The sequence below is a fragment of the Cynocephalus volans genome, chromosome 6 (assembly GCF_027409185.1).
Source record: "Cynocephalus volans isolate mCynVol1 chromosome 6, mCynVol1.pri, whole genome shotgun sequence".
Classification (NCBI taxonomy): domain Eukaryota; kingdom Metazoa; phylum Chordata; class Mammalia; order Dermoptera; family Cynocephalidae; genus Cynocephalus; species Cynocephalus volans.
Window position 1 is genome coordinate 141,316,719 of NC_084465.1, and position 27,058 is coordinate 141,343,776.

Consider the following 27,058-nt stretch of genomic DNA (forward strand, 5'->3'; position numbering starts at 1 on the left):
AGGAGAAAGAGGGAATGAGATCAGAAAGTGTGAATTATAGGCAATGTAATTAGTAATGACTGTTGATACCTATAAATTGTAAATTTGCCAATTTTGCAGTATAAAAAGTCAAATTAGCTTAATGTAATGACAAGAAATATATCACCATTATTTTCCCACAATTATAGGAAAATAATCTACAGAAATTTAATTCCACCCTAATTTTTACAATAAATTACTAGAAATTTGGTTACTGATATAATTTAAGAAACTAAAAAAAGATATATCCAATTAAAACATCAGTACTAACACAGCATACTTCTTTTATTAGCAACATATATTAATTTTTAGATATAATGTGCTAAAAATATACCTGATATATTTTCTCTCTTCTATAATTTTTGTTGTATCCGTATTTTAGCCTAAGTAAATAGAATGCTTTCAAAACAGGTGCTGTAGCTACTTAGTCAGTTTTTAGTAGTCACTGTAAAGAAATAGAAACTCAGAATGTAAAACGGGATAATTTGGTTTTATTAATAAAAGAAAGAGTTAGGAGACCATCACCGTGTCATTATGCTAACCATAGAACAATAGTGAGTGTTTCAGCCAAAGATTTTCTATACATTTAATTTTTTTTAGCAATATTTAGAGAAACATGTTAGTCTTGTGTTTTAGTTTCATTTTCTCATTCCTTAATTAGATAAGGTTTATATATAGGAAATATTATAAGTTTAAAACTATTTAAAATTTGCGTAATGGTACTTAATTTGCTTTGTCTTTTTAAAGAAGCATTTCTAGAGGGGATATTTATATCCCATTGTTTGGCTAATTTATTTACCAGAAAAAGTTTTTAAATGTATCACAAACATTTTGCCTTTATTTTTATTTGATGATTGGAAAGTACATTTTGGAACATGGTTGTTATTTCAGGATAACTCGGGAAACCAGAAAGATTAGTTGAGGTCATGAAAGGCCTACCATGCTTACCCACTGAGGGCAAGTGAAGGAAATGAATTAGTCAGTTGACAGCGAGGTTAGTTGCACATGCTAACAATCTAAGAGTTGCCATGGGTCAAACAATACATTTCAGTGTAATGCAGATACATAAAATCTCATTATTTTATGAATTTGTGGAAAGTATAATGTTTACATTTTATTTTACAATTTCCAAATGCATGCCTCAGAGTAAACATTTGAAATGTAATTTAACACCTTGTTTTCTGTTTAGTTATTGAGCAAAAGCAATGGGGTAACATAAAATAACCAAAATGATTTTACAGGGGTTTTTCATCATTTTTATTCAAAAGCTGTTGGGCCTTACTTATATTAATGCCATTTTTAAGTTGGTTTTGGTCTGTTTTAGATTTTGGTTATGGAAGTGCTCAATGCATTTTGGGTTTTGTGTGTTTTACCCTTGCAGCGTTTTTACAAGAAAGCAGCCGCCTTTGTGTTACGAGCAGTTGGTAAACATTCTCCTCAGCTGGCTCAGGCAGTGGTTGACTGTGGAGCACTGGATACACTGGTGATATGCTTGGAAGATTTTGACCCTGGAGTCAAGGAAGCTGCAGCCTGGGCCCTTGGATATATTGCAAGACATAATGCAGGTAATGGAGCATACATTAAAATAGGATTATTAAAATTTAGATTTAAATCTGATTTTGTTTGGTAAACCATAGATAGGGTTTTAATGACGTTTCTGCACATTGTGAGAGATATGTTTTGAATAATGCCCAAGTTGTTTGGATCACATGTTCACAAAAATCCTATATATTTCAGTCTTAGCTAGCAGAAGGGAAATTTGAAGGCAGGATGGGGAAGAAAAGAGAAAAGAGGTGCCAAGGGAATGGGGGAGTGGGATTGATTCTCAAAGGATTTGATAAATTGGTGCAATTAAAAAAATTATTTTAGTTTGTCATCCCTTATGGGGTCATTGGGGCTCCACTCTTACTTGTGACAGGGTATTCCAAAGTGGCCAGGAGCCGTATCACATGAATGAGTGATGTTGAAAAGATATGGACATAACTTTCTAGAAAATATTTGTATTCTGCTCATATTGGCAAGAAAGAGGAGGAAGAGAAGGGGTGCCTTCTCCTATAAACTGACATTTCAGTGAAGTCATCAAGAAGGGACCTGGGCCTCTTGTGAGAAGGTTGTGCAGACATATCCAATTAGTAAAACATACAGGGAACAGAATTGGCCCACCACTTAAGAGAAGTTGCTTATGAACAAACAACATAGAAGAAAATAGTTTTTTAACAAATGTATGTAAAAATGATCATAATCAATGAACTGCATATTAAATATAATGAATATATCTTTTTCCACCCATTATTACTGGGGGATGGGGGGTGGGGAGAGTAAAGCAGCAATATAGCCAAGTCGTTAAGAGCACTGTGGCATTAGTTAAGATCTGAGTTTGAGTCCAAGTACTACCATTTAGTTGCTGTGTGAGGTTGGACAAGGCTTTTAAACTTTCTGAACCTTAACTTCCTTATCTGCAAAGGAGGGTAAATAATAGTAGCTACTTCAGAGATTTGTTGTAAGGATGATGAAATAATATATGTAAAGGGTTAGACCAGTGCTTGGCATACAGTGAGTACTCAGTAAATGTAAGATATTAGTATTAATACTGAAGGTTGGAGAGGACATTATGATGTTTATGCACATTTGTGTAGGATTTACAAATTGGGGAAACCTGTGGAAAGCAGCTTGACAAACCTAATCTAAGTCATAAAAAAATTCTTTCTTATCCTAAAAAGCCTGCTTTGGGAATTCATCTTGAGGAAAGTATCCCACAGAATGAAAAGTCTACATTCATGAAAATGTTACTGTAGGATTATTTGTAATATTAAAACACCTCAAATATTTGACAAATTTAGTGGTTAAATTATGGTAGTCTACTTAATGGGATCTCACGCAACAAATTAAAAAAGGAATTATGAATCCTACATGATAACATGGAAAAGTGATTATAATATTAAAAAAGATAAAATTGTATATCATAATTGTTGGGAAAACAGAATAATTTAATCAGATCCCCTCGCCTTGTGGCAGGTTGGGGGTGGTGCAGCATTCTTCGTGGGCAGGTTGTGTGTGGCTGGAGTTAGTGCGCCTGTGCAGTGCTGCCACCTTGGCTGGACTTCACTGCCTTTGGCAGCTGCCGCGGGTGCAGCCATACTTTCCAACCTGCCCCTTCCAAGGACCTGTTTGCTGGTTACCTAGCTCATAGACCTGTGTGTGAGGCGTCTGGTGACCCAGCCTGGCGTGTAAGGGGTCTGGGAACCCAGCCTGGCATGTGAAGGGTTTGTGACCCAGTCTGTGAACGGGCTTGAGGGGTCTGTGAGCTCCAGACCCAGCCCTAGCTCAACAATCGGCCCAGTCGGTGCAAGATTACCCGCAGGTAAAAGAGCACAACAACTGGCGTGGTCCAGTAGCTTTATACATAATTATAAGAACCTACAAATAAGAGTTTTTGAATTCAATTTTATTTATGTTTACTTTTGTGGGGTACAGTGTATTGTTTCAGTACATGCATATCCTGCACAATGATTCACTTAGGGCAGATAGCATAGTTTTGTCCCCATTAGTTCATTCCTAATCTTCCCCCCAACCCCCAGCCCTCCTACCCTCCCAGAATAATAGAATAACCATTATTCTACTCTCTCTCTCTCTTTTTTTTTTTTTTTTTAACACAAAGATTAACATCCTAATTGCAAAAAGGACTCTTTACAATGAATTAGAAAAACCTCAGCAGGAATTTGGTGAAGGACATGAGCAGATAAGTCACACACGTCAAAGAAACACAATTGGTAATAAGTACATTCTAGGATCTGGTTGCAGGGAGGGGCAGGGCTGGCCTGGCCCCTGTCTCAGGATCCCAGGCGTTGGCTAGTTCTGATGCTGGCCTGGACGTGTGGCAGGGAAGCCTAAGGCCCACGGCCTGGCCCCTCTCTCAGTACCCCTGGGCGTCAGGCTGGCTCTGTTGCTGGCGTGGATGTGCAGCGGCGGGGGTGGGGCTGAGGCCCATGGCCCCTAAATCTCAGGACCCGCAGGCAGGCGGCAGGCTGGCTCTGTTGCTGACTCCGTTGCTGGCCGTCATGTTTGTATTAGTAGGGTGGTAGAATTAAGGATTCTTTTTTCATTTTCTAGATTTTTCAGTGTGTGTATATGTTTGTATGTATAAAATAATAGCTACTGGGTATTGAGTAATTGCTATGTAACTGGCTCTGTGCAGTGTGCTTCAGATACATTCTCATTTTGGTTGCAGCTCTCCCTGTTAGATAAAGAAAGTGGAACTTAGAGCGGCTACCTGAGTTATATTAATAGCAGAACAGAATTTGAGTCTAATTCTGTCTGACTCCAAAGCCCATGCTAACTACTATACTATACAGCTTCACTAAATACTTCCTGAAAGAGTATTAAAGAAAAACCTGAAAACAGAAACAGGAAGAGGCTCTCCTACGGTTATGTTTAATTTAGTTCTTAACATGATGACATTATTGGGGACAAAATAGAAATAAAACAGTGTAAAAGTAAGTTGAGAAAGAAAACTATTGTCATACTTATAATGATTCAGAATTAATATATTACAATTATTTCCTTAATGTCCAGATTTCAGTTTTCCAGATAGATTTATCTTAAGACTATTGTTTTGTACATAGTGATTGAGAAAACTATGGCAGTGTTTTAACTCAAAAGTTATTATGGGAAACTACATGAGTGTATTTAATAAGTTTTTTCTATTCACAGGGGCATATTACAGATTGTAACGTGTATTTCAAAGAATGGTGCTTAAGAACTTTGAGGGAACCATACAGATACATGCTCAGACAGGTGCCCACAGATAACCTTTCCATCCCTCCCTTTTGTTGAGTGTAGGGTGAAATGGATTATTGTTCATAAATAGGATCTATCTTAGGTAGCCCATTCCAATTTCTTGCTATAATATAGCTCCCACATGGAATTCCCACTGTAATTTTTAATATTTCACAGTAGTTAGGGGCCTGGGACCCAGAATCTCCCAGAGGAGATTACTGCATAGATTTCTCCGAAGGAAAGGGAATTGTTATCTAGTAAGTAGTAGAAGTCATCATTCACATCCATATCAGCGAAAATAGAGGATTTACTTCCAAATAACCTGATTTGTCTCTCAATGATTTCTTAAAAGTGGAATATATTGAGATTAATGAGAGGACATTCATTTAGTGTTTTCTTCTTAGTGCTAGTAGTAAAATGTTTGATTAGACAGTTTAAGAAATATAATCTTTAGGTGGAGATGGAAGAGAAATAAAGTGTACCTTTAAGGGCAATAGAAGGAAACAGTTTTGTGTGTAGGAAACAAAAATAAAATAAGCATACAGTAAAAGAAGAGAGATGCCAATGGGCGTTATCTGACTTTTTCTTATTTGAAAAACACAATTTCTAAAAGCTACTTCTGTGTATAGATTTCAAAGCATTTTAACAGATAACCAAAGAGAACTGATGGCTCACAAGCAGAATTTTTTTTTCCAGCTCTGTACAAATCATGTCATTATATTTTTATGATTGAATCACCGGTTATTGAATACACATGAGAATGTTTACTTCTCACTTTGAAGATAAATAAGCTGTTTCTTTGTATTTTTTCCTGCTCCTTAGCAAAGGCTGAGGTAGAATTTTTCTCAGATGGGTTGTCTATCTTCTTCCTTCTCACCACCTTTTCCCACTCTGCAGAATTATTCTATTAACAAGTTTATTTACTTAAACAGTGTCGAATCTCTCACCATTTCCAAGGAATAATCTTGCTTTCAGAGATAAAAGGAGGTCCAAGGAACCTGTGCCGGCTAGAAGTGTGAGGGGTGAGGTAGAAGGGACAGTGGGGTTCTGTGGCCACCGTGCTTCCTCAGCTGCTGGCAAGGCCACTGGGAGGTGGTGTGGGGAGGCCACTTCAGGAGGCCCCGGGGCAGCCGCGCTCAGGCCTTGTGACCGTAGCCCCCAGCTCTCTGGAGGAGCACTTCCCATGACCTTCTGTGGAAAGTGTGGCAGCAATTCGAGTACTTGGGACTGAGGGGAGAGCAATAGCCTGGCTGAAGGTGTGAAGAAAGAAGAATCTTCTAAGTGTTTTATGTGAATGGTCTTCCACATTTGGGCTCAAAAATAAATTTTAAATGTTTATTTTGGGAGCTTTCGCTTAAAAAAATGCTGTTTCGTGGTAGTGAACTTTGGCTGTTCTCAAGCCTGGCAAAGAAGAATACATTTGATTAGGTATTCTACAATTTTTAAATTACTGATACAACTGTCATAGATGAGAAAATCGAAGTAGAGAGGTTAAATGACTTATTCTGGGCACACGGCAATTTATGGTGGAATTGCTTGACAACTACTCAAAACTTTTCAGATTCTTCTGCTTTACAGTGCGAGACAGGGAAGTGTACAAGATCTCATCCTTCTTCTTTTTCAGCTCCTAGTAATATCTGAAGGTCTTGCCTGATACCCGTCTTTAATCCCTGATGGCTAGTTTCCACTTGAGTAACTTTTCTTTCTCTCGTGGGCCTGATTTCAGGTCCAGCTCAGCAGCAGTTAGGAGGTGAGCTTGCTGCAGCCAAAGATGAGCGGCCCTCACAGAGACTGGATAATGTGGACACTACAGAAACTTTTAGTGGATTAAAGCCTATTTCCTAAAGAGATCGTGTAAGGACGGAATCTGGACAGAGCTGGCCAGACTGATTATCTTCTGTCTTATATAGAATGACAAAATGATAAGAGGAGAAGAATATTTTATAATTCAGGATTGTTGCAGATGCTCTTTTCATGCCACCCAAGTGCAAATATCAATAGCCTAAATAGTGTAGAACAGGCTCAGGAAGTAGTAATTACTTTTTATTTTTTAAACTTCACATACTTATTTGTGGTAAGAACCCTTCAAATCTACTCTCTTGGCAATTTTCTAAGTAACTTCAGAAACCTAAATATTAGTGATGAATATCTGAGATAAGAGCTATGGACTCTGTACTTTATGTCTTAAAGTGAGGATGAGTAGGAAGGGGACCAGAGCCTGGTAATTAAAAATTATTTTAAAGGCCCTGCAGACAGTATCTTTACTGATGCCTGTAGATAATAATGTTAATTTCTGTAACATCTTTTGCTTCTTTATTTTTCTTTTTGTAACTCCTTTTATCTCAGAGGGGTTGAGGAACACATAAACATAGAGGCAAATGAGGTATATGGGATTATATAATATATGACACCTATTTTGATCCTAACACTTATTTTTACAAATACTTTTCTATTTATTTAGGTGTTAGTGAAAAAAGAATAAAGTGAAAATAAATGTCTCTTCTATGTTCTTTGGGCATAGAAGCCAAATATGTTAAATAAAATAACATTTTAATTATAATCGTGATTTCCTCAGTATTATCTAATTTGTTGGTCATCTTCAGGGTTCAGTTTGTGTGCTGGTAAAAAGTTCGGTTTGTGTGATTCTTCTGTGCTTTTATTTCTTGTGACTTTTTAGTTAGAAACGGTTGGTTAATAAAATCTTCTAAAATATTTTTGCTTTTTTTTTTTTTTTAAGAATTTATAATACAGAATAGCAAAGTACAGTACTCCCATCTTATCCCTGGGGGATATGTTCCAAGACTCCCAGTGGATGCCTGAAACCATGGATAGTACAGAACCCTGTATATACTATATTTTTTCCTATGTGTACATACCTATGATAAAGTTTAACCTGTAAATTAGGCACAGGAAGAGATTAACAACAATAACTAATAATAAAATAGAAAAATTATAACAACATACTATAATAAAAGTTACCACGCACTATGACCATAACTTTTGCAGTTTGATGTGTGACAGCAAACCTAGAACAAATTTCTTTTTCCTTCTTCACAATATCACAGATAGATTCATTCTTACTGTAGATCTTAGCAACCTCAGTAGACAATTTTTTTTTTCCTTATTAAGTCAAGAACTTTCACCTTTTCACTTAAAGGAAGCACTTTATGGCTTCCCTTTGACATATCCGAATTGCCAGCATTACTACTTTCATGCTTTGGGGCCATTAGGTCAAATAAGGGTTCCTTGAACACGAGGAGTGTGATCCCACAGCAGTTGATCTAATAGCCTAGGTGACTAATGGACAGGCAGCATAGACAGCATGGAGACGCTGGACAAAGGGGTGACTCACGTCCTGAGTGGGATGGAGCGGCATGTGCGAGATTTCATTATATTACTCAGGATGGTGTGTGATTTAAAACTTATGAATTGTTAGTTTCTAGAAGTTTTGATTGAATATTTTCAGACCTTGGTTGACCTTGGGTAACTGAAACCTCAGGTAAGGGAGGACTACTGTATAATCATATAACCTGATTCCTGAGGCCTGTAACTTTATATATGAGGCTAGCAATCATCATGACAATCATAAAAAAGTATTTGAGGCACTTATGTGTTACCATATCTTTCTTACTGTATAAAGTAAAATAAATTGGCTAAGATCTCACCTCTAGGACTTTATAATCTAAGGTAGAAAAATTGTTTCTGATGAAGATAGAGGTCAGCCAGACAGCTAGGCAAACACCCGGCAGGAATGTGCAATACTGTATTAAAAAGTATGTTTAATGTGCTAGGTGACTATACATTGGATTAAATGAAAGATGAATCATGAGTTACATTTTTGTACAGTGGCAGAAAGGGAAGCTTTATTTATTTACTTATTTTACGAACTTTGTTATATCCAGAAAACCACTGAACAGACTTTGGGTATAGAAATATTTGTATAGGAGGAAGTGACATGCAGTTGTAAGAGGAAGGAACACTCTCTACTGCACAAAACACCTGTCAGCACCTAAAATTCTTTTAGTCTAAGGTTTCATTTTCAGTTTTGTGCAAGCCTGTTGGAGAAATGTCACTAAACGAATGTGCACTGAATGGATAAAGGAAAGGATATTTTGTATACTAGTGGTTTGGAAATGAACCAAGTATGAACAGTGCATCAAGACCTATTTCTTGAGTTTGAACAAAATTGTTTCTTGAGCTTGGTTTATTTTCTAGGAACTAGTGTATAAATAACACCTTTTAGGTATTGAGAGAAGAAGACATTTTTATTTACATTTGAATTTCTAGAAGTACATTAGGCATACTGTACTCCACTGAAATTTGAAAGTACTCCAGTCGAGCAGATCACAAACATCTACAAGACAGTTGAGCTGTGAAAAGCTAAGGACTTTGTTAGTATAGAATTGTATTTTGAAATAAGACATGTTCATCATCTTATCTTACCATAGATTTTAAAATCCATAGACTACAAGAAAATAGGAAATGTATTATTACCATGTTAGCTGACTGAATTTGCAGTTAATTTTTTGAGCCTATTTTATCTGTGGTTTTAGATAAATGAACCAGCTTACTCTGAAAGTGTAGAGTGAGGTAATTTTTACTCAAGATAGGACCTCTGTTTTGAAAAGGTATTAACTGCAGTTACTTAACCATTTGTGTCCTAATCCTATAACAAGCCAAAGAGTATTTCTCTAAATCTCCTTTGATTTCACACTACAGCTTTATAATATGGTGGCCACTAGTCACATGTGACTGTTTGTTTTAGTCTGTTTTGTGTTGCTGTAACAGAAATACCTGAGACTGGGGAATTTATAAAGAAGAGAGGTTTATTTGGCTTACAATTCTGGGACAGTGGCATCTGGCATGGGCCTCAGGCTGCTTCTACTCATGGTGGAAAGTGGCAGCAGCCGGTGGGTACAAGCAGATCACATGGCGAGAGCAAGCAAGAGTGGGAGAGAGAAGGTGCCAGGGTCTTTTTAAGAAAAGAGCTCTCGCGGGAACTAATTGAGCGAGAATTCACTCATTAATCCTCCTTCCCCCAGGAAGAGCATTAATCCATTCATGAGGGATCTGCCCCGATGACTCAATCAGTTTCCAACTCTGCCACATTGGGGATCAAATTTCCACATGAGTTTTCCATCACTGTTGTACAATTGAACTATGACTAGTGCATCTGAGGAGCTAAGTTTTAAATTTTATTTACTTTTAATTAATTTAAATTTAAAAGTAGATACTCCACTTAGTTATTGGAAAATTTCTAGGTATGATTAGAACAACTTGGGTATGCGAATATACTTTTTCAACTGTAAACCTATTGGAATCTAAATACAGATGAAGCATTTTTTATGAAAATTTAGCAGCTGAATTAAGACATTCTATAAATGCAAAATACACACTGGATTCTAAGACTTACTATAAAGAAATTAATATGTATGAAATATCTCATTAAAATTTTAAACTATTGATTGCATGTTGGAACTACATTTCATATATATTGTGTTAAAATATATTAAAATTAACTTCACCTACTTCTTTTCTTTTTACTTTTTAAATGTAACTACTTTAAAGTTTTAAATTGTATTATGTGGCTCACACTTCTATTGGCCAGCACTGACCTAGAATTATTGCACCTATGCTTTGTGTCTGTTAAAAGGCAATGTGGTGGTAATATTAGGGTCTTTAAAAGTCATATGTAATATTCATGCTTATTAATCATTGTGCATAAACTCTCATATGCAGCAAGTTAAGGAATATGGAACTAAAAATACCATTTGGGGAGAAGTAAATGATGGTTCAACTTCTAGCAATCACTTACTTGATGTAAGAGCTACAAGATAAGGTATGTGGACAAACTGCCAGTCCCATCTCATACATCGTTGATGGGGATATATACTGATATAACCCCTTTGGAAAACAGTATCACAGTATTTATTAGGTTGACATATATGAAATTACCTATATTCAATTGGCTTCAACCAACAAAAACAGCAGTTTCATGTGGTTTAATTTAAAAAATATCAAGAACCTCAAAAAATGCCAACACCTTCCCCCTCAGTAATTTCACTTCTGGGCCCGTAATTTAAGTAAATTCACATACACACACATTGGTATGTATGTATAACCTATAGAGATACGAGTATATATGTATGTGGATACAACCTGTGGTAGCCAGCCTCCAAGATCCTGTGTATAGTTCCACTCTTGTATAGTTCCCCCCCACCACCACATTATAACAGGGTTGGTTTGTGTGACCAGCAGAAATCATGGTTTGTCACTTCTGAGAATAGGTTATAGAAGACCAGCACTTCTGTCTTGGACTCTCTCTCACTGTCTGTCTGTCTCTCTCTTTCTCTCTGTCTCTGTCTCTTACACTCTCACATCACTTGCTCTAGGGGAAGCCAGCTGCCTTGTCATGAGGACACTTAGGCAGCCTATGAAAAGACCATGGTGAAAAACTGAGGTTTACAATAACCAGCAAGAAACTGAGAGCACTTGGAAGCGGATCTTCCCCTAGTTGGGCCTCAGTTGACTACAGCCCCAGCTGACAATGTAACAGAACTTCATGAGAGACTCTGAGCCAAAACCACCCAGCTAAGCTGCTCCTAGATTCCTGACCCACAGAAACTGTGAGATAATAAGTGATTTTGTTTTAAGCTGCTAAATTTTGAGTCATTGTCACATAATAATAGATAACTAATACATAATCTGAATCCAAAAGAAGTTCATTATACTATACTTTATAATAACAAACAACCAAACCAAACCAAACATCAATTAAATGTCCTAAAGTGGCAGGCAGGTTAAGTAAATTATGGTTTATTTACTCAGTGGGATATTAGGCAACTGTTTAAAATGTTGAGTTAAATATAAGACCTGAAATTATGAAACTCCTAAAAAGAAACATAGGGTAAACACTTCAGGAAGTAGGACTGGGCAAAGACTGTGAATAAGACACCAAAAGCACAGGCAACAAAAGAAAAAATAAATAGGATTATATCAAACTAAGAAGCTTCTGCACAGCAAATGAAACAATTAACAGAGTGAAAAGACAACCTACAGAAGGAGAGAAAATATTTGCAGACTATGACAAGGGATTAATATCTAGAATATACAAGGAACTCAAACAATTTAACAGTAAAAAGCAAGTAAGCCAATTAAAAAATGGACAAAGAGGCTAATAGGCATTTCTCAATGGAAGATACACAAATGGCCAACAGACACATGAAAAAAATGCTCAACATCACTAAGCATCAGGGAAATGCAAATCAAAACCACATTGAAATATCATCTCAGCCCAGACTGGATATTATCAAAAAGACGGAGAATAACATACTGGCAAGGATGTGGAGAAAGGGGAACACTTCTACACTGTTGGTGGGACTGTAAATTAGTGCAGCCACTATGCAAAACAGTATGGAGGTTCCTCAAACAACTACAAATAGAACTACCATTTGATCCAGCAATCCCACTGCTGGGTATATACCCAAAGAAGTGGAAATGACCATGTTGAAGGGATACTTACCCTCCCATGTTTATTGCAGCTCTATTTAAAATAGCCAGGAGTTGGAGCCAACCTAAATGTTCATCAATGGATGACTGGATAAGGAAAATGTGGTTTATATACACAATGGAATACTACTACACCATAAAAAAGAATGGAATTCTGCCATTTGCAGCAAAATGGATGAACTTAGAGAAAATTATGTTACATGAAATAAGCCAGGCACAGAAAGAGAAATACCACATGTTCTCACTCATAAGTGGGAGCTAAAAAATAAACAAATAAATTTGAAAAAGAAAGATACAACAACCACAATAATTCGTTGGACTTTGAAAAGGAGAGAACAGAACTGAGGCCACCAGAGGTGGGAAAGTGGGGGGGGGGGTTAGCGAGAAATCGGTAAAGGGCCACAAAAAATGATCACATTGTGTAACGTTGAATATACTAATTATCCTAATTTGAGCATCACATATTGCACACAGGTACTGATATTCAATGCTGTACTCCATAGAAACGTACAATCAATTACGTTTCAGTTAAAAAAAACAAAGTTGCATCAGTTGCATCCTCAGGAATAAAAGCAGACAGTGAAGTCCTTGAGGGGCTTCAAGGAACCACTCAGGGAGACGCACACAAGGAACCGCTGCTGACGAGGGATCACTTTTATGAAAATACATGTAAGTTTTTTTAATGTCCCAGTGTTTTTTGTTTCCCTTTTCTGTTTCTCTCTTTTGCCTCTTCTTGTAGAGAATTATATTAGAGTTCCTTTTACTGTCTAGCCTTCTTCATCAGACCGAGCTCCTTGAAGGCAGGGACTTCTTATCTAGCACTGGGCTGCAGCAAAGAATGAATGCCAATGAAGTTTGAATAATAAAACATGGATTTTCCATACTTTTTAAAGCAGGATGCAAAATTGTAGGTACAGTGACATCAAAACTATGGTTGCAATGCTTTATAAAGCAAGTGGAAAACAAATGAAAAAACCTCAGACTCAAAAAGTATATTTTGTGAGGATCTAATTCCAGTTAATTTTATTCTGTTGTTTCTTTACAAGGGCACTCCAGACCCTCTCTGTAATTTTGCCTTACTCTATTCAGCTTAGTCTGAGCTGTTAAAAGTCAAATGCTAAATTGGGGGTGGAGGTAGGAGTTAAAATTACTTTAAAATTTCTTCTACCTATTGTCTCCCAAGGCCATATCCAAGTCTCTGTCTTTTCCCACTTTCTCTGGTCTCTATCTCTTGACTTTTCCTACCATGTTTTGAAGCTGCTTTTTATACTTGAGACCTGTAAGAGTGCTTTGTCCATCCCAGCTGATTGTAATTTTTTACTAAAGCCCCATTAACTCCAGATCAATGGCTTATCTGAATCACTTGACTTTTTAAAGGAGCCAGAATTATTTTGCCTTCAAAGAAAATATATGGATGTATATTGACCCTTAAACTCTCAAACACTCAACCCTTGTGTTAAGATTAAACCAGTGTCTCTAAAGATCGGGTGGAGAGAAGTGGGGTGGAAATGATGAGAATAGGGAAAAGGACATTTGTGCATTTGGGGAGAAATAAAAATCACATATAGAACTTTTTCATACTAATATGCAAATTCCCTCTATGCTTTTCTCACTTCCTGCTGCAATTGGAAAGTCAATCTCTCGGCTCAGAGCTATAGCTGTAGTGAATCATTGTTAACTCTGGAAGGATGTTGCCTCTCTCAACGTGTTGGTGAAGAACAAAGGTTTTTGTGGCAGCCAGTCTCCTTGATGGCCCCCAACGATGTCTGCCTCCTGTTATTCATATCCGTGTGTAGTCCCCTCCCTGCCCAATTGTACCAATGAAATATAGCACAAGTGATGATACGTCACTTCCAAGGTTAAATTCTATGGAAAAGGCCGCAGCTTTTGTCCTGGCTCCCCTCTTTTGGATCACTCACTTTGGGGAAAGCCTTATCACGAGCAGCCTACAGAGAGGCCCACATGGCAAGGAACTGAAGACTCCTCCTAACACTCCCCTGAGTGTGTTTGGAAGCAGATCCTCAGAGGACTGCAGCCCAGCTCAGTCTTGATTGTAACCTAGTGAGAGCTCCCGAGCCTGAAGCTCCCAGCTAAGCCACTCCCAGATTCCTGACCTACAGAAATTGAGATAAAATTTGCTGTTTTTAAGCTGTTAAGTTTGGTGCGATTTTACACAGAAGTAGATAACTAAACCAGTGGTAAACAGCTGGGTTAGACCACAAACTAAACCAATTTCTTTTACTTTGGAAGTGCTGTTACTAAAATCATACTGGAGTATGGCCAGTAAATAACCAGCTTGGCAATTGCAGCACCATGTTTGTTTTTATTATAATTTCACCCAATCATGCAAAATTTGGTTGAATGGAATGACTGATTATTATTAACATCAGATTAATATCATAAGAGGTAACGGAATTTTAAATGTATTTTTTAAACAGCTTTATTCCAAAAAAATTTTGAAGTGATATAGCTATATATTTTTATGGCCAGATGCAAAAACCAGCCCATCTTTAAACTGATAAATAGGGCCACCTAAGTACAAAGAAATGGCTGATTCATGACTTTCTTGTATTTTTTTCTTATATTTTAAAATGAAACAAAATATAACTTTTGTAGGGCTTGGAAACAGAGTTAAAAGAAATGTTTGAAAAAATAAATGAAAAAGCATTAAACTTAAAAGAATTTGGAATTCAGAGGAGTTTTTGAATCAGTGTGCTAGATATATATTTTTTTCTCCCCCCTCCCCCACCTTTTTTTCTTTTTGGAGAACCTCTTCTTTGAATCCTTTTTATGAGTTCTTATAATCATTTAATTTTGCTCAAATTCTTCTCTTCTACATCTTAATTATGAGGAGAAAAATTAATAGAGTATCATATGTTTAGATTAATTCTTTCCTTGAAGGCCAATTTTTAGGTTTTCATCAATTTCTTGGAATTTATCTCTGAATTTTCTTGTATAACCACTATAGCAATTCTTCCTTTATGACCCCAAAGTATGACTTCAAGGATTAAAAGTAGAATGAACAGCACCTTTCCATAACCAGAAAGCCCCACAGGTTGTTTTAGAAGGCATAACATTTAAGCCTGAGATTGTAAAATGGTGGTTCAGGCTGTAGCTGGCCCCAGATGGATGTGTTTTATTTGGCCTGCACTGTGTTGTCTCACATGGTGTTCTTTTAAAAAATTGCCAACACTTAAAAACCAGGCAATTTCAATTTAAAAAAAGGGTCTGACAATAGTAGGTCTATATTCCTGCATGGCAACACTGGGCTGAAGCTAAGTAACTGCTGCCCTTTGTAGGTGGGGCCTAGACTTTTCCATTTTACTGCTGTGCCCCCAACCCCCATTTTTCTTGCATCCTCTGTCTTCTCTTATTTTAGTTACTTGCTTGACCCCTTGGGCATTTGAGTTTACTACTTCTGATCTAAACAGAAAACTAGCCATGACAAAATTAAGAAGGGGGGCTGAGGCCATAGTGAGCACTATGAAAGCAAAATCACTTTTGCCTAATTTACCTGTGACAGCAATGCGTATTATATGCTGATGGGCATTCTTATCTGCCCTCTTCGCTTCTACTCAACACAGAGTCATTTCTAATGTTCTATTCATCCAGCTTTAGATATTACAAGTTTTATGAATGTTATTGATCTTAAAAATCCTCCCTTTTGTCTATATTCTCTTTTTGTTTTAAACTTAAACCTGAAGTTGTACTGACATTTTGGATTATACTAATTTGAAGATTTTGATTCATGTAGTAAGTAACACTTCACACCTGTTAGTGAGAGAGCAATGCAAGTTCAGCCTTTATTTATTTAGGGAAGAACCAAGCAAACTAAAAAACCCAGTTCCCAAGAACAGCACAGAATGAAATTCTTAAGAAAATCCTGCTGTGTGAGAAGCAAAGACTTGTCACCCCAAATTTTCATGCTATTAGTATTCAAAAAAATTGTACGCAAATAAACCTCATAAATGTTAGAATTTGGAAAATCAGGGAGAGACAGAGAAGTATGATGACACCCCCACCTCCATCACAGTCCCACGGACTAGGCCGCCTTGGTTCCTTCACTCAGCAATGACCTATTCATGAGGCCAAATAGAACTAATTGTTCCTTTACTGGAAACAGCTGTCCATCAGATTTGAGGACGATACATTCAGTTGTCTACATGTATATAATAAATGGCTTTAATTATATTTGTGAATAAGGAAGGTGCTATTGTATAATTTTATTCCCTCTGACACTTTGAAGTCTAAAAAATGGTTAAAAATGAATAATTCCTAACAATTAAAAATGTAATATTTTAACTTAAATGTAATAAGGGCATGAATTAAGGCAGCATGGAAAGTGTGAAAAAGTAAATGAATAATGTCTCGAGTATCTGTTAGTAATTTTTCAAAGAAGAATAATCACACACTCCTCTTTTATTTGAAGCAGACATGCATTTCACCATTTTTGAAATAAGAAACTTTCAGCTATATTGAGAAGTAGGTCAACAATTTTATATTTGTCTTTTTTATAATAGTAATGTTAATATAGTTAGCCCCATCAGTAGCTATATGTATGGACATAAGATATGTTTATATTCCTTTATTTTAAAAAAAATAATGACATTGAAGAAAATTTGGCAAATAGAGAAGAAAAAAATATCACCATAGTACCGTCAACCCAGTATGCTGTTAGTATGTTGGTATAAAATGTTTTTTTCTTTGCATTTTAAAACACAACCACTTTTTAATCTTGCTGTTATCTGACACTATATGATTATGTCACATGTTGTTTTGCATAATAGAAGATATCTTTTTAGAAAATTAATATTGAAGGTTCACTTTTTAAAATTTAAAATGAGGCTAAGATATTTCAACTACTGAAGCTAAATTTCTTCACTCACTGCTTTTTTAAGGCAAACTTCAAGAGCATCTGTGTGTACATATCAATTTTTGATTTCATAAGTATGATAATTAATTGAATATCCAGAAACTCATTTCCAAATTACAGTTTAAAAATGAACTCTGTGAGATTTCTCATATGGGAAGTAATCATTAGATGTGCAGAAGTTTGTATGTATTTTGCTTTCTTTAGAGTAGAAAAGCATAGGGGAAAAAAAAGGGGGGTGAAGGAAGTAAGTTGGGAAGTGCTTCCTGATATGACACCACTGTATACAGTTTTCCTGAACATTCTGCACTTGTAGTGGTGTGTTCATATATTTACCCTGAGCGTGGTCTTCCAGTACAGAACAGTTGTTTTACTCTATTCTCCCCCAAGATCTATCCAAGTTTCCAGCACGTAGTAAGCACTTAATGAAGACTCGATGAGTGAAGGAAGAGAGGAAAATATGTCATACACGAAGTATGAGAGAGGAAAAGAATTATGTCGGGATGTTTTCAGCTGTAAGTTACAGAATATCAACTACAAGTGGCTTAAACAGTAAGGACTCTCTATTTCACAGGATGCAAGGTTCTGACTCATGGCAGTTCCAGGGTTGGTTATGCAGCTGAATAGTGTCATGGATGACCCAGATGTTCTTCATTTTTATACCTCAGCCATCCTTGGCACATTAGTGATTTCTTCCATTATAGCTTCTAGATGAATGCAGGAATTCCAGTTGTCATTTTCAGACAGGACCATGTCCAACAAAGAAGAAGCGCTGTTTCCTCATGTGTATTTCAGTTTATTGCAGAGGAAAACCTTTCACAGATGCTTCCAGCTGATTTCCACTCAGGTCCCATTGGCCAGGATTGGTTCACAAGTCCATGCTGTAGCTGACAAAGGCTAGTGGGTAGACACCAACAGTGACTGGCACAGAAACACCAGAGGAAGCAATAATAGGGAAAACGAAAAAGACATGCCATAGAAAAAGAACAGTGATAGAGGCAGGATGAAATAACCTGTAGTATATGTCATATAATATGCTGTGCATCATTTAGGACTGTTTTATTCTTATCTGTATGTACGCTATCTTGTATATATGTATGAAGCTAGTGGAACAATATTATTTTTAAGGAACACGTGCCAGTCAAGAGTGGATACTGGTTTTTTAGGACCACGGACATTTGGAGATGTAAAGTATGTGAAATTGTGAGTACAAAATTGCTAGGCCCACTCCAGGTTCTTGGGAACTTCATTACTTTAAATCTTTCTCCATGTCATCTCCGGCTTTCCCCACATTTAACACCACTACTCTGGAGAGAATAGAAAACAGCTTCAGATGGGATTGGGTAACAGGTCAGAAGAACAGAGTTTGCTTTATTATTAACATTATAGTACTCAGGGAAAGGAGGATATAACACTCTAACAATTATTCAAGCAAAGGATAAAATATATGGGAATTATAAAGAAAGATAGTGGATGTTTTTTAAAAAAGAAACGTCAAGGGTTCAGATCCCCATACTGGCCAGCCACCAAAAACAAATAAAAAGAACCTTGAAGTTTATTAATAAGTACTGTTAAACACTTGTAGTTTACTGAAAATTCTTTATTCTTAGAAACTATGTGTAAATGTGAAAATGCATGAGTAGATGAACTAATCTTTATACTCTCTCAAAACAAAATGTTCAGCCCGTTATGTATATTCCAGGTGCACTTAAATAAGTACATATAAAGTTGATATTCCATACAACACCCATATAATTTGGATTGAATTAAATTCTTAAGTAACGTGTCAATAATGAACAGAAAATATGAATATTATATTTAGAAATTACTTATAATATCACACTTTATATTTTCTTCCCACTTCCCTTGGGTGGGGGTGGGGGAGAAAAGGTGATCACCTGTTTTACCTGCAGTTTTGGTCTTTGGGCTATTGCAGTAGCACCCCAGAGACTTGACTCTGAGGGAACCTGCTATAATACTGACTCCAGTCAGTTGCTGCCATTGTCTTCTTTTTTTAGAAAAACCATTTTCCTCTTATCTATCTCTGGTTCTTGAAGTTATATGTGAACTTCCTATTGTATACCGTATTTCACAACAGATTTTTAAAATTGAAACATATATTTGCTAATGAATGCAGTGTTAATTTGTCATTGGCACCAGAGCTGTAACACATAGTAACTTTCCATTAATATTTGTTTAATGAAAGAATGAATGAATCATTTATACAATATTGGGAATTCCAAGATAATTGTGATAATTTAAGGAAAACAAATATTAGATACTAACCTGTATTTGTTAATGAAAGGAAGAACCCCAGCCCGAGCACAAAATAAAACACACCAGGAGACAGGGACTCAACCAAAGTGTATTAGGCAGGCAAAATGAACAAGCGGGCTGCCCTCTCGAAAGTGGGAGCAGCAGCAGGGAAAGTCGGGGTGGGCCTTTTATATCCAGTTAGGCTGAGCTGGACTGTTCCTATTGGCTAAGAAGGAAGGGAAGGGAAGCGAGCGGGGTTTAAGCTGAGCTGGGACTTTCTCATAGGCAGGCAAAATTGCGCATGCGGGAAGGTGACGTGGCAGCTAGGGGGTTTTTCTGGGTGGGGGTTTTCCGGGAAACTTTCTCAGGTGCCATTTTGTGTATCTTGGTCTTTAATGCCATTTTACTTTTCTGGCGGAGGGTATATTAGCCAACAGTTAACATTATTTTCTTTCAGAAAATGTGATATTACCAATCTTTTGAAAAATTAAACACTGTATTTTCTTCAAATTAAAGACTTTAAGTGATATGCTGAATAGATGTCTTAGTTTGACAGTTAAGACATTTATACTCATACATTGTTAAGGCACTACAAATTGGGGAAAATAAGAACGTAATTTGAAAGGGAGTGATTGTAGAAATGGGCGTATGTGATTCAGTAAGAGAGGTCGTGAATATAATGAGAATAGAATTTGTAACTATGTATATGGTCCTTTATGCTTCTCAAAAGACATTTTTTACATATATATTATATGGGTCTGCCTGCCTGTTTCCCATTCTCTATAATTTAAAATGTGTTATTTTTATAGCTGTTATTCTTGGACACACAAGTAAATCAACATATGTGTTCAAAAGATATTTACTTGATTTCTGACATGTAACATGGTTAAGATAAATTTACTCTTTTACCTAAATATTAACACTTATATATCAAAGTATGTTGATCAGTTATAGATCTCGTTTTTAAAAGTGTTTTTATATACACAATGGAAACACAGCCTTTTATTTTACATGAAGTTTTAAAAAAAAATCTTTTAAAAGTATTATAAGATGAAAGTAATTTAAAAATCGACATTATTGGCACAAGATTCATGTTAATGTTTACTCACGTAAATAGCACAAAATTCAGCCTAATTAGTGTGGTTGGTAAATTTTTGGTTTTCTCTGTTATTGTAAACCATGCATAAAATGCTTGCCTACTGAGAAATTCAGAATTGTCAGAACTTAAACAGCTGACATCTGCTTACTCTCTTAAAAAAAAAAAAAAAAAAAAAAAGAATAACAAGCCATTTCAGCCTAATCTACCTCAAATGTGTTCATGTAAATGGAGGGCCATCTATTGACCTGTATTCTTTTCAACTCAGGATTGGTCCACATGGTTTATGAAACCAGGAAGGCTGATTTGAAATGCAGATGTCGAGAGAGTGAAGTACACCCTCTGCTTTTTTCTTTGCTGTATCTGTCAGGGTGAAAAATGGCTTGCACAAGGGTCAGTCACCCATACTCACTTAATTACTTTTCTTGGACCCACAGAACTGTCACAAGCTGTGGTGGATGCGGGAGCTGTTCCTCTTTTAGTACTCTGTATCCAGGAGCCAGAAATTGCTTTGAAAAGGATTGCTGCTTCAGCCCTCAGTGATATTTCAAAGCATTCTCCAGAGTTAGCACAGACAGTAGTGGATGCAGGAGCTGTCGCTCACTTAGCCCAGATGATCCTGAACCCTGATCCTAAACTGAAGGTATTTAAAAACAAAGTTAAAGAACAAACAAACCAGACTTCTTTATTAAAAAAAAAAAAAAACGGAAATGTATACAGATTAGTATTATACATCTAGAAATAATTAGCCAATTATCATTGAAAACAGATATGAACATATTATGTATTTGGTCTTTTAATATGTGAAGACAATGCTGTAAGGATCAGACAATAAAGATGTGGTTGGGAAAACTATGTGCAGTGTTAAAAATTAAAACTAGCAGCAGTGTTAACAATTAATGATTAAAATAAGGAATCACATAATGATTGAATCTCAGGATTGGAAGGGACCTAAAGGTTTTCTAGCCCACTACTATAATATCTAAGTTTCTTATGAAAATCGCCATTTTATATTAGTCATTTTATAGCTTTCTAAAATCTGATTTTCCATTAATAGCTACGAGTTATACTTTTATATTGTAATAGTTATATTCTATAAAGTTTTAAAATTGTTACTATTAACTAAGCAATGGTATCTTTGAAATGGCGTCAGAATCATGCTGAAAATTAGATGTTGGTTCTACTTGATTGTTTTTGCACTAAATTACCACATGTATCATAAGTTAACAATTTAATAATTTATAATTCAGAAATAGTGTTCAAACATCACATTCTTTAATCATCTGCAATAGATAGAGTTTTTAACTAGTCAGTATAGAATTAATTTGGAAATTAGGGAATTTTTAAAAACTGAGTGTAAGAATAGGATATGAATGTCTCAAGACTTAGAAATCTTAGGTTATGTTAGATATGTAATTTTTTTATAAAAGAATTTGAACATGTATAAAGTTGTTTAAAATACATCTGACCTCTGTAGTGGACCCTACATAATGTTTTGTTTTGTCTTTTTGCTTAACAGCGTCAGATCCTTTCAGCGCTCAGTCAGATTGCAAAACACTCTGTGGATCTGGCAGAAATGGTCGTTGAAGCAGAGATTTTTCCAGTTGTACTTACCTGTCTGAAGGACAAAGATGAATACGTGAAGAAAAATGCTTCTACTTTAATTAGAGAGATTGCAAAACATACGCCTGAGGTGAAAAATAAAAAGCTTCAAGATATAATAATATGTAGTTAGTTTTAGTGTTTTAAATAAAACATCAATTTGTTTACAGGGTCCAAGGGTTACGCCACATGATCTAGTTAGGTCAGGCATTCTCATGTCAGCACTGTTGACATTTTGGACAAGGTAATTCTTTGTTGTGGCGGGCTACTCTGTATATTGTAGAATGGGTATTTAGTGGCATCCCTGGCCTCTGCCCACTAAATGCCAGTAGCACCCCCCACCCCAAGTGGTGACAATCAAAAATGTCTCCATATATTGCCAAATGTTCTCCAGGGGGTGAAATTGCCCCCAGTTGAGGACCATTGGGTTATATTAATGGAGTGTGATTTTGAAACATCAGTTTATAATCATTTCCAGCTTTTCATTTCTAGATTATGGGGACTGTGGGCCTTTGTCATCCTTATCATTTTATGTCAGCTGGGTGTAGTGAGAAAAATATTATACTTCCAGGTTGGGAGAGACCATAAAAGTCCATTGGCCTGGTGTGACCACTCTAATAGCTGCTCTTATGTGGTCGTTTCCTGCTCTAAGTTCTTTGATGCAAAAGAAATGAGACAAAGCAAGCCTGTGTTGATTCTGAAGTTATATCTTTTTTCCATGAATATTTTGATGAATGAAAGTTCATTTCACTAATCTTTAAAGCCCTCGCTTTATTTCACCTAACATCTTTATTTGGTTGAGCTTTTTCAGAATTGCACCCAGATAGTAATCATTACTAGCAAAGAAGGAATAATTAGGTTAGAATATTTCAAGTCTGACATTGTCTTTCTGCATTCAGAGATTAATCTGCTTCATACTCATGCATTGTGACTGGGGGTAGTAGTTAGCTAGTTATGAACTAGCCAGCCCTAGGCTTAGTGTCTAGGTGAGAAATTTTGACATCAGTTATAATAGGGATAAAAGTTGTGCCATCGATGCATGAAAAATTGAACCACAGAGTGAAGCCCCTCACAGTGAGTATATCTGTGCATTTCAAAGAGCAGCATTATTATATTTTTATATTTCTTTAATAAATATAATAATTTCACTAAATGCTATTTCAATTTCACCAGTTATTTTTAGGTCCTAAATAAAGTGTGAAAATACTAAACTAATATTTAAAGATCATCTTATGCTTTATGGTCCCGATTATCTAGCTCTTATTCTTTTCTCTTAGCTTTCACAGCTGATAGTGAATGCAGGAGGCGTTGCTGCTGTGATTGATTGTATTGGGTCCTGCAAAGGGAATATCAGGCTGCCTGGCATCATGATGCTTGGATACGTAGCAACTCATTCAGAGAACCTAGCGATGGCGGTGATCATTTCCAAGGTTCATTCTTGCTTTATTTTCTTCTAGCTCTTGCAGTAAGGTATTCTAAGACAGAACCATAGATTAAGACTCTCCCATAGAATATAAAATTTAACTGACCAGAGCAAAAGACTTACCTGAAATTTTTTTCAATTATTTCAATGCTTAGTTTCAATGCTCAGTAAGCTTCCCAAAGTAATCTTTAAGTTATGGGAAGTTTAAAGGTTTACTCAATGTTTAATATCAACAAAATATGAACTCTTTTGTGTATTAATATTATCTGTATTTAAAGATTAAGTGTATTTGTATCTTGAAGGATTAACTGTGAATATTTACATATATGAAAGCATATTTTGGTTAAAAACAACTATTATAAATGACATGTCCTGTAGTCATTTTCAGTATTCTCAGAGGTCTGTACATTCCTCCCTTTCCTGTTGTTTGGGTAGGAGATGACAATGGCTAGGACGTCCCGTTTTTATCCACTTTCTCTCTTTCAGCTTTCATGAACTAATTTAATTTCTCTTCTTAGACATAGACAATTCAGAGCACACATCAGCTTAGCATTGTTTTTGTTTCCTTGCTCTGGGGATTTCGCCTTATCTCAATTCACAGCTTTGTATGAACCCACCAGATAGTGTAACCCCAGCACATAGTAGGTGCTCACAAAATATGTGTTGATGAATAAATATTAATCTCCTGAAGAATGCTTCAAAGACTGTGTGCTTACAGTGTGTGTGGTGTGGGTTTCTTATCAGTTTAGAAAACCTGCTGCTGTATGTTAAACAGAAACATTGGTGGGTTTTTTTATCCTTTTTTAATCCTCGGAATGGAAGGAACCTCAGATCTTTATTTTCTACCCATTCCATGTAATTCTTTGCTTCACGGCTTTTTATACTGCTCTTTTCCTTTGTTCTTCTATTACCACAAACTATGATAGTGACTAGAGCAGTGGCAGTGCTTTCTGAAGGGTCACTGTAAGGAGGTTCCTGGGATATATGATCCTTCGTTCTTTTGTGGGTATTTAGGAAGCTTACGCATAGGAAGAATGGTGAAAGAAGCAGCATTGCTTTTGCTCCCCGCATGCCTTCCTCAAACTAACCACGAGGCTCTCCCCTTCATTGGTCTAGGGTTGCCGCTGGCCTCTTCCACCTCGTTTGTTTACCAGTTAGTTGAAGATGGAGGTGGCAGCAGCAGTTTGAGGCAAAGCACACAGTACTGTCACATTCTCTCCTTTTGCTACGTAGTACCATAAGGACTAATAATAGTACCTTACATTTAAATAATACTTTATAATTCTGAAGCACATACGAGTTCCTTACGTCATTTGCTATTCATAACAACTGAGGCCAGTAAGTCAGAACCTTGGGATGGGCTTCTTCTCCTCCTGTTTCTTCAGTCTTGTTGTATACTAGAAGTGTGGACTTTCTGGAAAGTTGCTTCATTCTGAAGACAGGTCTGAACTTTTCTATTGGCAGACATACATTTTTAGTTGTAGGAAAGAAGCCAATGAAGAAATGTGGCAGGTCTCTTTAGGATATTGGTTTTAATAACCAAATTAAAGGGTAGGAAAAAAAGTACATATGATAATTTCAGCCTTTGCTGTGGAAGCATGACCATGTAATACTGGTTTTTTTGGTACTAAATTTAAGGTGGTTACCATAGTCCCAAATTAGTTAGAAAGTTATGCTTATTCAGAATCTGGGTTTAAAATTTGATTTGGTTATTTGATTCTTCCTTGGGTCTATAAACTATGATGTATTTGAGGCTCTTCAGTTAATTCTGTTCTTACCGTTCAGACAAAATCGAAGCCTAAGGTACAAAATGTAAGCATATGCTGAGTGTGCCTACAACAAAAGTCATCATTTCTATTTTGATATTCAATCGTGTTAAAAGGGGGAAAACAATAATCTAAAAGTTGACCAAAATTAATAGAATATTATTTATGTACTATTTCTGGAAAGGTATTAGTGAATATATTTTTATCTAAAAGGTATTTAGGTAGAATTCTTGCTCATATTATTCATTTAATTTCAAATCTATAACCGTTATTTTGTTCCCAGATTTATTATACTTTGCAAAAAGGCATTTTATTTAAAGAGTCTAAATTAACTTTTTTAACAAAGGAAAATAAAAGGCTTTAAAATCCTAAACATTTTTAGTTTGTCACAGTGGAATCTCATTTTGTCTACTTCCTAGTCTATTTGCTTACTTCCCAGTTGTTTGGTTAAATGCCTCTCTGTTTGAGGAGTAAAAGCTAGTGAGATATTCTTAGTTTAGTTCGATTGTTACAGATAATTAAGGTAATTTATTTCTAGTCATTTCATTGACTTAAGAAATGACAGCCCCTGTGATGAGCTCACTTATTGAACCATTTAGGAAAAAAAGAATCAAGGCCAAGATGATTTCTTCTCATGTTTGAGAGACATGGAAGACTCTTTAATCCTGCTCTAGATTCATAACATTTGCTCTTTTGATCAATACTACAGGGTGTACCCCAATTGTCAATCTGCTTGTCAGAAGAACCAGAAGATCATATTAAGGCTGCTGCTGCTTGGGCCTTAGGACAGATTGGGAGACACACTCCTGAACATGCACGGGCTGTCGCAGTGACAAATATTTTGCCAGTTCTGCTTTCTTTGTACTTGTCAACAGAAAGTTCTGAGGATCTTCAAGTAAAAGTATGTGCTTAATTCTTAACTGTTTTATGAAGATTTGTTAGATTTTGACTCATTTAAAAATGTATGTAATTTTAAATATTTTTATTTTCATTATAGACATTATTGTCTTTATGAGTCAAGAAATAAAAAGTTTATCAGAACAACTGAGGTTACTCTTCTTTAAAAATGGGTTACCCTTGTCTCTAAAAATCAGTGCTATATATGAAAGAAAGTTCTCTACAGGTGTGAAGTTGTTTGTAAAATGAATATCTGGTTATTGCATTTTGCATTCCTGTTGGCTTTTCTTATGAAATAGGAACTGAAGGATAATAGAATTTTTGAGTTGGAATTTACTGGAGAGAATTTCAGTCCATTTTATATTAAAAAATTAAGTACAAAGAATTTAAGGTGCTTTCCAAAGGTGTAATCTAATTAGTCAGAGGGTATTCTTGAAGCCATAATTTACCTCTCCTAACTCCAAGGCCGCCTGATCTTTTAATTATATGAATTGTACTTGTTCCTTACAAAAAAAGATTGTCTGTGATTCACTAAATTAAATATTTTTAAATGATACTTTTTTTTGCATATTAAAGGAATCTCTGAATATTTATTTTTTGCCTCTACAATGTCTGATTTTTTTTTCCTCCTAATATCTTTTTATTTATTTATTATTGGGGTTTTTTTTTTACATTCTAAGATGATGTTGTGGAACGGTTGTGGGGGAGGGGGAGAGAGGAAAGGGTAGGGGGTTGGGGTGGAAGGAGAGGAGGCATGGTCAAGGCCCGTGGCACCCCCTTCATTCTGGCAGGGGAGCCCAGGGGGCTTCTGGCAGTGGCTCAGTCATGGCTCGGCTGAATGCAGA

At 36.1% G+C, this 27,058-nt stretch overlaps 1 protein-coding gene across 3 annotated transcripts in view; it reads left to right on the forward strand.

Moving 5' to 3' along the window:
- The window catches only part of SPAG6 (sperm associated antigen 6), a 67,713-nt gene that overhangs the window by 21,707 nt on the left and 18,948 nt on the right, over positions 1 to 27,058 (forward strand). For all 3 annotated transcript variants that reach the window (XM_063100727.1, XM_063100729.1, XM_063100728.1), the window contains 5 exons: positions 1,400 to 1,583; positions 20,963 to 21,168; positions 22,045 to 22,218; positions 23,405 to 23,557; positions 26,026 to 26,217. In XM_063100727.1, coding sequence (XP_062956797.1) covers positions 1,400 to 1,583; positions 20,963 to 21,168; positions 22,045 to 22,218; positions 23,405 to 23,557; positions 26,026 to 26,217 — 909 coding nt within the window. The remainder of the gene's footprint in view (positions 1 to 1,399; positions 1,584 to 20,962; positions 21,169 to 22,044; positions 22,219 to 23,404; positions 23,558 to 26,025; positions 26,218 to 27,058) is intronic.